General features: G+C 41.1%; 1 protein-coding gene across 1 annotated transcript; it reads right to left on the bottom strand.

Moving 5' to 3' along the window:
• Positions 1 to 2,691: 2,691 nt before the first annotated feature.
• ETH_00035190 (dimethyladenosine transferase, putative) lies at positions 2,692 to 5,379 on the bottom strand (the record flags this gene model as incomplete). The annotated part of the gene is made up of 5 exons (XM_013374895.1): positions 2,692 to 2,756; positions 2,969 to 3,296; positions 3,487 to 3,691; positions 3,892 to 4,138; positions 4,788 to 5,379. The coding sequence occupies 5 exons, from the start codon at positions 5,377 to 5,379 to the stop codon at positions 2,692 to 2,694; spliced, it is 1,437 nt and encodes a 478-aa protein (XP_013230349.1).
• Positions 5,380 to 11,839: the final 6,460 nt, after the last annotated feature.

The raw sequence follows: 11,839 nt of genomic DNA, 5'->3' as shown, positions 1-11,839 counted from the left end.
AGCTCGAGCAGCAGCAGCAGATTTGCAACATTGCTCAAGACCAAGTTGTATTTGTTAGCAGTTTCTTCTGCATTTATTTCACTTATTTTATTAATTTCATTTATTTCATTTATTTTATTCATTTTGTTTTCTTTATTTGCTGCTGCTGTTGCTGCTGCCAGCGAAGCCGCCAGCAGCTCCAAAAGGCCTTCAACTGCAGCAGACAAACTCGAAAAAGAACTGGCCGCAAACACATGCAGCAAAACCCTAGGGGGGCCCCCCGAGGGGGCCCCCACTGAAGGTACTGGGGGGCCCCGCGAAGGTACTTGGGGGCCCCCCGAGGGTACTGGAGGGGGGCCCCCCAAGGGCAGCTTCTGCAGCAGCAGGTCCAGCTCCTTCCGGAATTGCTGCAGCTGCTGCGCTGCTGCAGCAGCAAGTTCATTGATCTCTTGGACCCTAGAGGGGGCCCCCCTGGGGGCCCCCCCCGGGGCCCCCTTGTGGGCCCCCTGGGGGGCCCCCAGGGGGGCCCCCTGGGGGGCCCCTTGGGGGCCCCCTGAGGGGGCCTTGGCTGTGTCTAGGAGTTGAGTAATTGCATCGACTGTGAGCAGCAGCAGCAAATTTCTTCTTTCTTCTTCTGGAAGGGTTTGAAGAGGGTCACTTGGGGGCCCCATGGGGGCCTCTAGCAACAGCAGGGGGACAGAAGGGGGCCCCAGAAGCTCCTTTGAACCCTTTTGGAAGCTTCTTTGGACCCTTTTTCTGCTTTATCTCTCCTTTTATGTATTTAATTTCAAATGTTTTGCCTAAAGCTCGACAAAAGCAGCATAAACGGCGCAAATGCACGGCTGGGGTCCCCGAGGGCCCCTGGGGGCCCCCCGAGCCTGCAAAGGTACCCGGTGGGGCCCCAGGGGGCCTCCATGGGGCCTTCTTGGTGTTTTGTTTATTTATTTAGAGCTTTTAAAATGTTTATGAAGAGAATTTTGATTTATTTTAAGTTTTGATTGGCGTCTAAGCCGTTATTTTGGAAGCGGAGGCTGCAGGCACTTGGGGTGTACGTACACCTGGAGCTGTGGTGATGCGCGTTTTCAAGTTTTGCAAATTTGAGTTCAAATGGGAATTCATTTGAGTTCTTTCTTCGATTAGTAATTCATTTAAATATATTTTTAATTAATTTTGCATTCTTTTTTCTTTTTTTTAATATTTTTCGTCTTTTTTTCGCCAGTTTTCTCGAAGTGTGGCTCGAGATTTCAGGTGTACTTTCTGTCTCATTAATAAGTCAATTTGATTGTCTTCAATTCCTTAATTTATTATTTATTCATTATTCCTTAATTTATTATTTATTCATTTATTAATTAATTAATCAATCATCACTTATTCATTATTCCTTAATTCATTATTTATTCATTTATCAACTAATTAATCAACTAGTTGATCAAAAATTAATTAATCAGCATCGACGGAACATTAACAGAAATAAAAATAGCTTTTCAAATTCTTAACTTATTCATTTTTAATTTGTTTATTTTTCTTTATTTATTTGTCTTCTTCTTTCATCCTTTTAATTTAATTTTTACACATCTTCTGGATTAAAGTCTAAAAGTATCTTTAAAAGATCTTATTTCATTTCTTCCTTTTAACCAAATGCAGAGTTCACAAAGCCAAAATAATTAAATACCCCCCTGGGGGCCCCTTGGGGGCCCCCTGGGGGCCTCCTGGGGGCTGCTGGGGGCCCTCAAAGATCCTTTGGGGGGCCCCCTGGGGGCCCTGGGGGCCCCCCTTTGAGGCCTTCTTGGGGGCCCCCCTGGGGGGGAATCTTTCGAAGAAGTGGAGGATAAAGAAAGGCATTTTGTTGTCTGTATTATTTTATTTTGCTTTTGCTTCTTTGCCTCTTTTGCTGCTGCTCCGGGGGCCCCCAGGGGCCCCCAAGAATAAGCCCAGTGGGGCCCCCGGGGGCCCCCTGGGCTGCTCCAAGGGCCCCCTTGGGGGCCCCCAAGCCTTTTCTAGGGGCCCCTTATTGAAGTACCCCAGAAGCCCCTCTTCATCTACTTGAGAGGATCCTGACGCCCCTGGGGGCCCCCCTGGGGGCCCCCAGGGACATCACGGGGCCCCCCCTGGGGGACCCCGTGGGGTCCCCCCTGGGGGAACCCCTGGGGGCCCCCCTGGGGGCCCCCGTAGGCGACCCCCTGAAGGCCCCCCTGGGGACCCTCTGGGGGCCTCTTGGGGGCCCCCCTGGGGACATCCCTGGGGGACCCTCTGGGGGCCCCTTGGGGGCCCCCCTTGGGGGCCCCTCTTGGGGGCCCCCTTTTGTTTAGGGTAGATCGGCGAGAGACGTTCTATTTTATTTAAATTGATTATAATTCTTTTATTTCTCTTATTTTTGAATTTAATTTTCGTTTAATTTAATTTTAATTTAAATCAATTAGAGGGGAAACTCAAGAAGCGGTTCTGTTCTGTTGCGTATGCCTTTCGAAACCCTAAACCCTAAACCCTACGCCCTAAACCCTAAAACCCTAAACCCTAAACCCTAAACCCTCGGACACAGCAAATTATACGTGTCTGCAAAACACGAAAAATAAATAAAAATTAAAAATTGACCAAGAGCGAGAGTTTGTTTGTTTCTTTGTCTTTATTGATTTATTCAGTGAATGAATTAAATTAATTTAATTAATTTAATCAATTAAATTAATTAAATTAACTATTTTATTTTCTTTTATTTTATTTCTCATCTCCTGAGTCCTCCTCGTCGCCATCGAAGTCTTCCAGCAACATCTCCTCCACTCCTGAAAGCAGCCGCAGCACAAACCCTAAACCCTAAACCCTAAACCCTAAACCCTAAAGCCTAAAGCCTAAGCCTTAGCCCCAACGCCCTAAACCCCAAACCCTAAACCCCAAACCCTGAATCCCACGCCGCAGACGCTGCAGCCCAGCCCGCAGCCCCCTCCTGCAGCATCCCTAAACCCAAAACCCTAAACCCTAAACCCTAAACCCTAACCGTGTTGTTTTTGTTTGTCGGGTTCTGCTGCAGCAGCAGCGGAGAAGTAAATGTGTCTTTTGTGGAACTCGAGGAGCAGCAAGAAGAAGTCGTTGGAAGCCAAGTTGACGCTGCGTTTGTCTGCTGCTGCTGCTGCTGCTGCTGCTGCTGCCACCTGCTGCTGCAGCTCGCTGCTGCTGTAAGGCAGCTTTTTGTTTAAAGAACAAAACAACTTGTGGTTTGTTTCCAAAAAAGATAAAACAGAAGGTTGTTTAAAAATGGATCTAATTGTTTTTCTTTTTCTTGAAAAACACAAACGCAGCAAACCATTCCATTCGTAGAAGTCCACCTGCAGCAAAGCCACACCTCAACAACCCAAACCCTAAATTAGGGTTTGCAAACCCTAGACACCGAAAAAGAGGCCACGCTGGCTGGCTGCCGCGGAGCGTGTCCTTTTTTTGCGGCTTTTTCGCTGCAAACCCTAATTTCGGGTTTGGAAGCGGCAGGCGAAGCGCAAACCCTAAACCCTCGAAGCCCACCGGCAAAACCTCTCTTTTGGGGGTTATTTTGACCACCACGGAGTCGACTTTGGGGGGAGGTCGGAAGGAGTTTCTGTCCACTTTGCAAACCCTCGAAACATTTAAAAACAAATTTACATTTACTGTCAAACGACAATAGTTTTTGGAACCCGCAGCAGCCAACAAACGCTCCCCAAACTCCTCCTGCAGCATCAGCACTGCGCACCTGCAGCAGCAGCAGCAGCAGCAGCAGCAGCAGCAGCAGCGGCGGCGGGGATGGGGTTAGGGTTTAGGGTTTAGGGTTTAGGGTTTGCCTGAAAGGGTGTTTGTGTGTTCTGCGAGTTTGAAGAGAAAAGGACAGGAGATCTGGCAAGGGAGGTCTACAGCCCAACACCTAGGGTTTAGGGTTTAGGGTTTAGGGTTTGCCTGAAGGGGTGTTTGTGGGCCGCGAGTTTGAAGAGAAAAGGACTGGAGATCTGGTAAGGGAGGTTGGCCGCACACACGTCGAAAACCCCCAACTCTTTCTTCAAACAATCCCCCATTTCCACTTCCAAATTCGTAAACCCTAAACCCTTGCAGCGTCTGTACACCTCAGCGGCCATGCGCGCGTCGATTTCCAGTGTACGTACAGCTGCTGCCGACGCGCAAAGTCGCACCGTCAGGTTTCCCGTGCCTGCGGCGCACACTTCATTTCTTTTCTTTTTTATTTCTTTTGTTATTTCATTTTTCATTTTGTTTTTTCTGCCTCTTTTATTCTTTTCTTTTGTTTTCTTTTTCTTTTCTTTCTCTTTGTTTGGTTGGGTGCTGGTTGGTTGGCGCTACGCTGCACCAGGTGTTCACGTTCTTGGCTAGCTAGCTAGCCAGCTAGCTAGCCAGCTAGCTAGCCAGCTAGCTAGCCAGCTAGCTAGCCAGCTAGCTAGCCAACTAGCTAGCTAGTTGGCTAGCTGGCTAGCTGGCTAGCTGGCTAGCTAGTTTAATGACTGAAAATCTGCCAAGAGCTGGCTAGCCAGCTAGCTAGCTAAGTATCTGCGTGCAGCCAGCTAGCCACATCGGTAGCTAGCTGGCTAGCTAGCTAGTTGTATAGCTAGCTAGCTGGCTAGTTATATAGCTAGCTAGCTGGCTAGCTAGGATGTGAAGTACACTACAATGAATTAGTACAAAAAAGTGCAGCAAAAGTATTTTTTGAGTTTAAAAGAAACAGATTATTTTAGAATTTAACTCAAAACAAAGATTAATTGAATTGAATTCAAAAAGATGATTTTATTAATTTAATTAAAACGAAAAAAGATTCTTTTAATTAATTTAAAAGCAAAGCTTCTTGCCTGGCCCAATCTCCAAAACAACATCTGAACTGTTGATATTTGCTGCTGCGATTATTTTGTCGAGAACTCCCGGATTTTTGAGAAGATGTTGTCCATATTTCTTCTGCAGCGGGAAGCCAGCAGTGCTGCTGCTGCTGCTGCTGATGCTGCTGCTGCTGCTGCTGCTGCGGGCGATCACGGCGATGGGTCTTGAGACCAGGGAGCGTCCCGCTGCTGCTGCTGCTGCTGCTGCTCCCGCTGCAGCAGGCCGCGCGTACGGCCCCACAGCTGCTGCTGCTGCTGCTGACTGGCGGCTGCGCACAGCGCGCATAGCCATTTTGCTGCTCCGGCCTGGCTGCTGCTGCTGCTCCTGCTTGCTGCTGCTGCTGCTTCCCACGAGCTGAAGTGCGGAAGGAGCTGCTGCGGGGGCAGCGCTGGGCAGCTGCAGCAGCGGAAGCTGCGGGCGATCTCGAGCGGCAAGAAGTGGAAGCTGAATTAAAAAAGGAAAATTAAAAGAAGAAAAAGAAAAAGAACTCAAAAACTTGAAATTCAAACGGCAATCGCCGCCGCGGCGACGGCTTCCCGAAAGCCCCGGGACCCGCCGCAACAGCATTCCGCGGCGGGTAGATCGCCGGAGTTTTTGGAAATTAAAATGAATTAAATGCAACAAAAACTCAAAATTAATTCAATTTCATTTTAAAAACTCCTTTCTTTCATCCTAGAAGGCTCTTCTGACAAATCTGGGGCTGGCTGCAGCCCCGCAGCGCGAACAAAAAGGCAAGCGGGGGCTGTACGTACACCTGGCATTTCAAAAATTGAATTTTCCACTTTTTGAAATTCAAGGAAATAATTAAAATCTTTTTTCCCGCAGAAGCGCTAAGGCAGAAGAAAGCGAACTTACTCGAATTTGCAGCGTTTCAGAAACTTCCGGAAACGCCGCGCTACGTGCAAATCCTTGCGCTGAGGATCCGCAAGACAGAAAGCCGGAAAAAGGCGAAAAAACGCGTAATCCACTTTTAAATTCTATTATTTACGAGTTCCAGTTGGAAAGGTCTATTTAAGAGGCTTTTTAAAAGTCAAAAATCCAAAAACGGAGGAAAATGACGCAAATTGAACTTCTTAGTGCTGCTTCGTAACGCTGAACTGTCCGTACACCCGACCTTGAATCCAAGAATTCAAGTTTTGCAAATTCTTCTGCCGGCCCTTTATACGTTTTTGCAAATTCATTTGGGGAGTTATAAAGCGCCATCTTTGCCTTTTTGCGGGTTACTCTTAATCCCTTTGGTCCATTTTCCCCCTAGTTTCTGCACAAGGTTCCCAAACCCTAAACCCCAAACCCTAAACCCCAAACCCTAGTTTTTCGCCGGCTAGATCGGCTCCAAATTGAGTAACTGGGAAACTTCTTTCTTTTCAAAAGCTGCCGTTTGGCGCCTTTTGAATTTCGAAGAAAATAAATTTCGGAAATTCGAAAGACAAATATTGCGTGCACTTGTGCTGGGTTGTACGTACACCTGCTGAAACGCCAAAATGGCGAAAAGTGAAAAAAAAACAAAAATTAAAAAGACGAAAAAAAACGCAAAAATTGCAGAAGAGGAAGCGGCTCTCGCTCAACTTGAAATAGAGGTACAATTTAAAAGTTAAGCCAATTAAATAAATATTCATTTATTTATTTATTTGCTTGTCTATTTGTTTATTTATTTGTTTACTTGTTTACTTGTCTGTTTGAATTTGTAATTATTATAGCTAGGCCCCACTAGGTTAGTTGTTGGGAATTGATTAGTGAATTGAATTTAAAAAATAAATAATTATTTTATTTTAATTGACAAACCACAAATTAGGGTTTTGAAAACCCTAATTTGCAGGCAAACAAACTGAGGGAACAAATTGCAACGGAAGAAGCACAAAGACAAAAACTACTCTTAGAGCAGCAGCAGCTGCATCAAGAATGGCTTTTCGACAGATCTCAAATCAACGTAAGCAGAGGGTTTAGGGTTTAGGGTTTAGGGCTCAGGGTTGTGGGCTTGATATTTTAAGGTCTGGCAGTTGAGGCCCAGAGTTTAGGGTTTAGGGTTTAGGGCTTAGTGGACAGCACTTAAGGACTTGAGCTGTCAGGGTTTAGGGTTTAGGGCCTCGGGTTTAGGGTTAAGGACCTAGGGTTTAGGGTTTAGGACCTAGGGTTTAGGGTTTAGGGTTTAGGACCTAGGGTTTAGGGTTTAGGGTTTTTGGTGTTGTTTAGGACATTGAAGAGGCCCGTGTCTCTTTGGACGCAAGCAGCAAAGAAGAAAAGCATTTGCATGCAACAAAAATAAGAAATGAAAAAAAGAAATTAATAAAACAAAGAGCAGCAGCAGCAGCAGCAGCAGCAGCAGCGCTGCTGCAGTCCCAAGCAGCACTTGTGCTGCGGGAGGAGCAGCACATGTGCGGATTTCTTTATTTTGTTTTTTTATTTTTATTTTAATTCTTTTAAATGAATTCTTTTAAACAAATCTATTCAAATAAATAAATCATTTTCATTTAACTTCAACTAATTGAATTCGTTAAAGAGTTAAAGTTAGTTCCAACAAACTCATTTATAAATCAAGTGCACAGATGTTCAAATTTATTTATTCATATGTTTATTCATGTATTTATTTATTTGTCCATTCAATTATGTATTTATTTGTCCATTTACTTGTTTATTTACTAATTTATTTGTTTACTTATTTATTTATTCATTTATTTATATATTCATTCATTCATTCACTCATTCATTCATTCATTCATTTATTCAGTTAGTTACTTATTTATTTATTTATTTATTTATTTATTTATTTATTTATTCAGAGTTCATATGACAGACGCTTCTTCTCTCGCGGGGGATTTTCGAGAAGAGGCACTTGAGGTGTACATACACCTCACACTGGCAAACAAAAAGTGGAAATGAAGGAACAAATATAAACAATCAAATAATAAATAAAAAAATAAATAAATAAATATAAATAAATAAATAAATAAATAAGAAGTTCAAGAAGAAGTGGAGTGCTGTGTGTCCATAAATTGATTAGAGTTGCATTTTATCATTTTCTTTCCTTTTTTATTTTTTTCGAATTCTTTTGAACAGTTTGAAACAAATTAAACAGAATAATTAAATTAAATTCGTCCAAAATTCATTTAAATTCATTTAAATTCATTCAAATTCATTTAATTCAAACAATTCAGACCCAGGCCCACCGCATCCTGCTGCTGGGGGCTGTGCGCATGCAACATGACAAAGAATTAAATAAATTGAGAAAGTTGAAAGAAAAAAAAGAAGCCGATCTCCTCCTCAAACACAACCTCCAACTCAACAAGGTAAACCCTAAACCCTAAACCCTAAACCCTAAACCCTGAAAATCCCAAATCCTGAAACCCCAAACTCCAAACCCTAAACCCTAAACCCTAAACCCTAAACCCTAGAGCCTGAACTAGTGGACACGCACAACTCCAAATGGCAACTAGGGGCAGCTTAGAGGGCTGCCTTTGAAAAAGGGTTTAGGGTTTAGGGTTTAGGGTATGTCTCAGCTTCGGGAAACAAAAGAAAGAGCAATGCGAAGACTAATAAGTAATTTAGAAGAACAGAAGACGCAGCAAATAGCGTGGGCCAATTACTATTTATTTATTTTTATTTATTTGTTTTTAATTTAATTTTATTGATTTTTGTTTATCTATTTTTATTTATTTTTATTTATTTAATTTATTTATATTTATTTGTTTATTTTTAATTTATTTTCTTCATTTGCTCTTATACTTGCTTTTGCACATTTCGAGAAAGGGATGGATCCGCGAAGAAGCGAACAAATCAGATAACCCTAAACCCTAAACCCTAAACCCTAAACCCTAAACCCTAAACCCTAAGCGCCAAACCCTAGAACCTAAACCCCAAACGCTAAAGCCTAAAACCTAAAGCGTAACCCCTAAACCCCAAGCCCTAAGCCCCAAACCCTAAGCCCCAAACCCTGAACCCTAAACCCTAAACCCTAAACCCTAAACCCTTTTTTGTCTTTTGTTTTTGTCTGCAGCCAGCAGCAGCAAGAAAGCAAAAGAGTTGCGCAAAACACAAAAAGATATTTCAGTGATGTCACTGCTGCCAGTTTGTCTCTCATTCGCCAACTCAAAGTCCAAACCCTACACCCTAAACCCTAAACCCTAAACCCTAAACCCTCAACCTATACCCTACACCCTCTGCCCTTTGCCGTAAAGCCTTCGCAGCCAGTTACACTAAACCCCAATTCCAACCCGTAAACCCTAAACCCTAAACCCTAAACCCTAAACCCTAGCCCGTAAGTGTTGAAGCCTTCACGGCCAGCCGCAAGAAGCTTCAAACCCTAAACTCTCACTGGTCGCTCGCGGCAAACTAGCTAGCCTGCCATCCCGAGGGTTTAGGGTTTAGGGTTTAGGGTTTGTGTTTAGAAAGAACAAGAAGAACTGAAACATGTGGAAACAAGAAGTTTGAAAACCCTCGCTGAAATGCATGCAATCAACAAGAGCCTTTCGGGTGTATATACAACGAATTCAACTCCACTTATTTATTTTTATTTATTTATTTTTATTTATTTATTTTTATTTTTATTTATTTTTATTTATTTTTCATTTATTTATTCATTCTGTTATTATTTATTTATTCATCTGTTTCTTTGTTTCTTTTTTCTCGCTTTTGTTTATTTACTTTATTGATGCTTTTATTTTTTATTTCTTTTTTTGTCGTGACTTATTATTTATCTATTATTTGTTATTTATTTATTCAGTATTCATTTATTTAGAAATTATTACTTAACTATTTGTTCTTAAATTCTTCATTATTTACTTATATACATTTTCCGCTTCTGCTGCTGCTGCTGCTGCTGCTGCTGTTGCTGCTGCTGCAGGGCCGCTGGCTGCGCTTCGCGAGGAGACGGTGCTGCTGCAGCAGCAGCTGCAGCAGCAGCAGCAAGAGCAGCAGCAGCTGAAGGCGCAGACGGAGTTGAACAAGAAGCAAATAAAAGTTTTAAATGATCTTATGCTGCAGCAGGAAATTCTGGAGCAGCAAATTGAAGAATTAAAAAAAGAAAAAAAAGAAATCCACCTCGCACTCACTCTCGGGTGTCTAGACACCCAGCAGCAAAGAAGCCTAGAAGTAAAAACTTGTTTTATTTATTTTTTTATTTTATTTACTTACTTTATTTTATTTGTTTATTTTAGTTTGTTCCATTTATTTTTTTTATTTATTTTCTTTACTTTATTTCTTTATTTTATGTTATTTTTTAACTTATTTTATTTGTTTTGTTTTATGTTATTTGTGTTTATTGTTGCTTTTATTTATTATTTATTATTCATTATTGAGGGTTTTTACTTTGAATATTTATTTATATTTTGTGTCTTATTTTATTTTTAGTTATTATTATCTTTGGTACGTTTTTCTTTCACAAATTCGTCTCAATTTATTTGCCTTAAATTGTTTATTTATTTTTATTTTATTTTCATTTTAATTGAATTACATCAATTACATCTATTAAATAAATTTAACCAATTAAATTAAATGAATTTGATTAATTCAATTACTTCAATAAATTTACTTAATTTACTTAGAACTACTTAATTAAATAAAAGTAGCTAATTAATTAATTTAATTTAATTAATTTAATTTAATTAATTTAGTTTAATTCATTTAATTTAATTGATTTAATCTTTTATTTATTTATTTTCAGAATACAATTTTAGAAAAGAAAGTTCAAAGTCTCCGCCAAGCAGCAGAAGTAGCCGCTTTGCAGGTAACTTCAAACTTTCCACTTTTAATATTAAATTAATATTTTATTTATTTATTGTTTATTTATTTCTTTATTTATTATTTATTTATTTATTATTTATTATTTATTTATTTATTTAATTTATTTGTGTTTCCCACTTGAATGGTGAAGTGCAAATTGCGGACTTGTTCGATTTTTGGCGCTTTTTGGCGAATTTGAAGTCCGTTTTTCGAATTTGAAAAGAATTTGAAAAGAATTTGAAGAATGAATTAAAATTTTTGTTTTATTTGTTTTAATTGTTTTAATTTCAAAGGCAAATGAGGCGAAAAGTCTAAAAGCCGAAAACGCCCAAGTCTCAGCCCCTCTCAAGTCCGCGCTCTCCCGAAAGCAAAACTCCGAAATTCAAATTTTGAACCAAATTCGGGAAATCAAGGTAATTTTTGGCGGAGAATTCGAAAATAAATAAATAATTCGAATTCCTTTGCTTTTAGTTTCTCAAGTTTCCGAAAAATCGGGGAAAAACGGGTCGAAACCACTCGAAACCTGAAAAGTTGAAAAGTTGAATTCCGGGAATGCGGGGCGGAAAACCGCGAAAAAGTGGAATTTGAAGGGGAAAAACGAATTAAAATTGTTTATTTGTTGCTTTAATTCTTTTACTTTTTAAATTCCATTCAAAAAAGTGCTTTTTAACGCTTTTTCGAATCCAAATGCTCATTTCCACCCCGCAGGCACTTCATGCAAAAACCCAGAATGACTTCCTCGGCGCTTTGCATGCAAGCGGATTCGCCAAAGAGGATTTAGGTGTCGAAATGAGAAAAGATCTCTAGGGTTCAGGGTTTAGGGTTTGGGGTTTAGGGTTTAGGGTTTGGGGTATAGGGTTTGGGGCATAGGGTTTAGGGTTTAGGGTTTGGGGTTTAGGGTTTGCGAATTAGGGTTTAGGAATTAGGGTTTGGGAATTAGGGTTTAGGGTTTGGGGTTTACGGTTTGGGGTTTAGGGTTTAGAGGGTTTGAGGGTGAAATGAAATAAGCTCTAGGGTTTAGGGTTTAGGGTTTGGAGGATTTATAGGTTGAAATAAGACAAGAATAACTCCAGGGTTTAAGATTTAGGGTTTAAGGGTTTAGAACGAGAAGACCTTCAGGGTTTAGGGTTTGGGAATTGAAATGGGACTAGAAAAACCCTAGGATTTAGGGTTTGGAGAATCTCAAGGTTGAAGTGAAACAAGAAAAAGACGAAATTCCGAGGGTTTAGGGTTTAGGGTTTGGGGTCTGAGGGTTTAGGGTTTACGTTGGAGGTGCGGCGCGTGAAGCCTAAACCCCAAACCCTAAACCCTA

This window comes from Eimeria tenella, genomic scaffold (assembly GCF_000499545.2).
Source record: "Eimeria tenella Houghton genomic scaffold, Eth_scaff236, whole genome shotgun sequence".
In the NCBI taxonomy this organism is placed as follows: Eukaryota; Apicomplexa; class Conoidasida; order Eucoccidiorida; family Eimeriidae; genus Eimeria; species Eimeria tenella.
The sequence above is the reverse complement of the archived record's forward strand: the minus strand, read 5'-3'. Positions and strand labels throughout refer to the sequence as shown.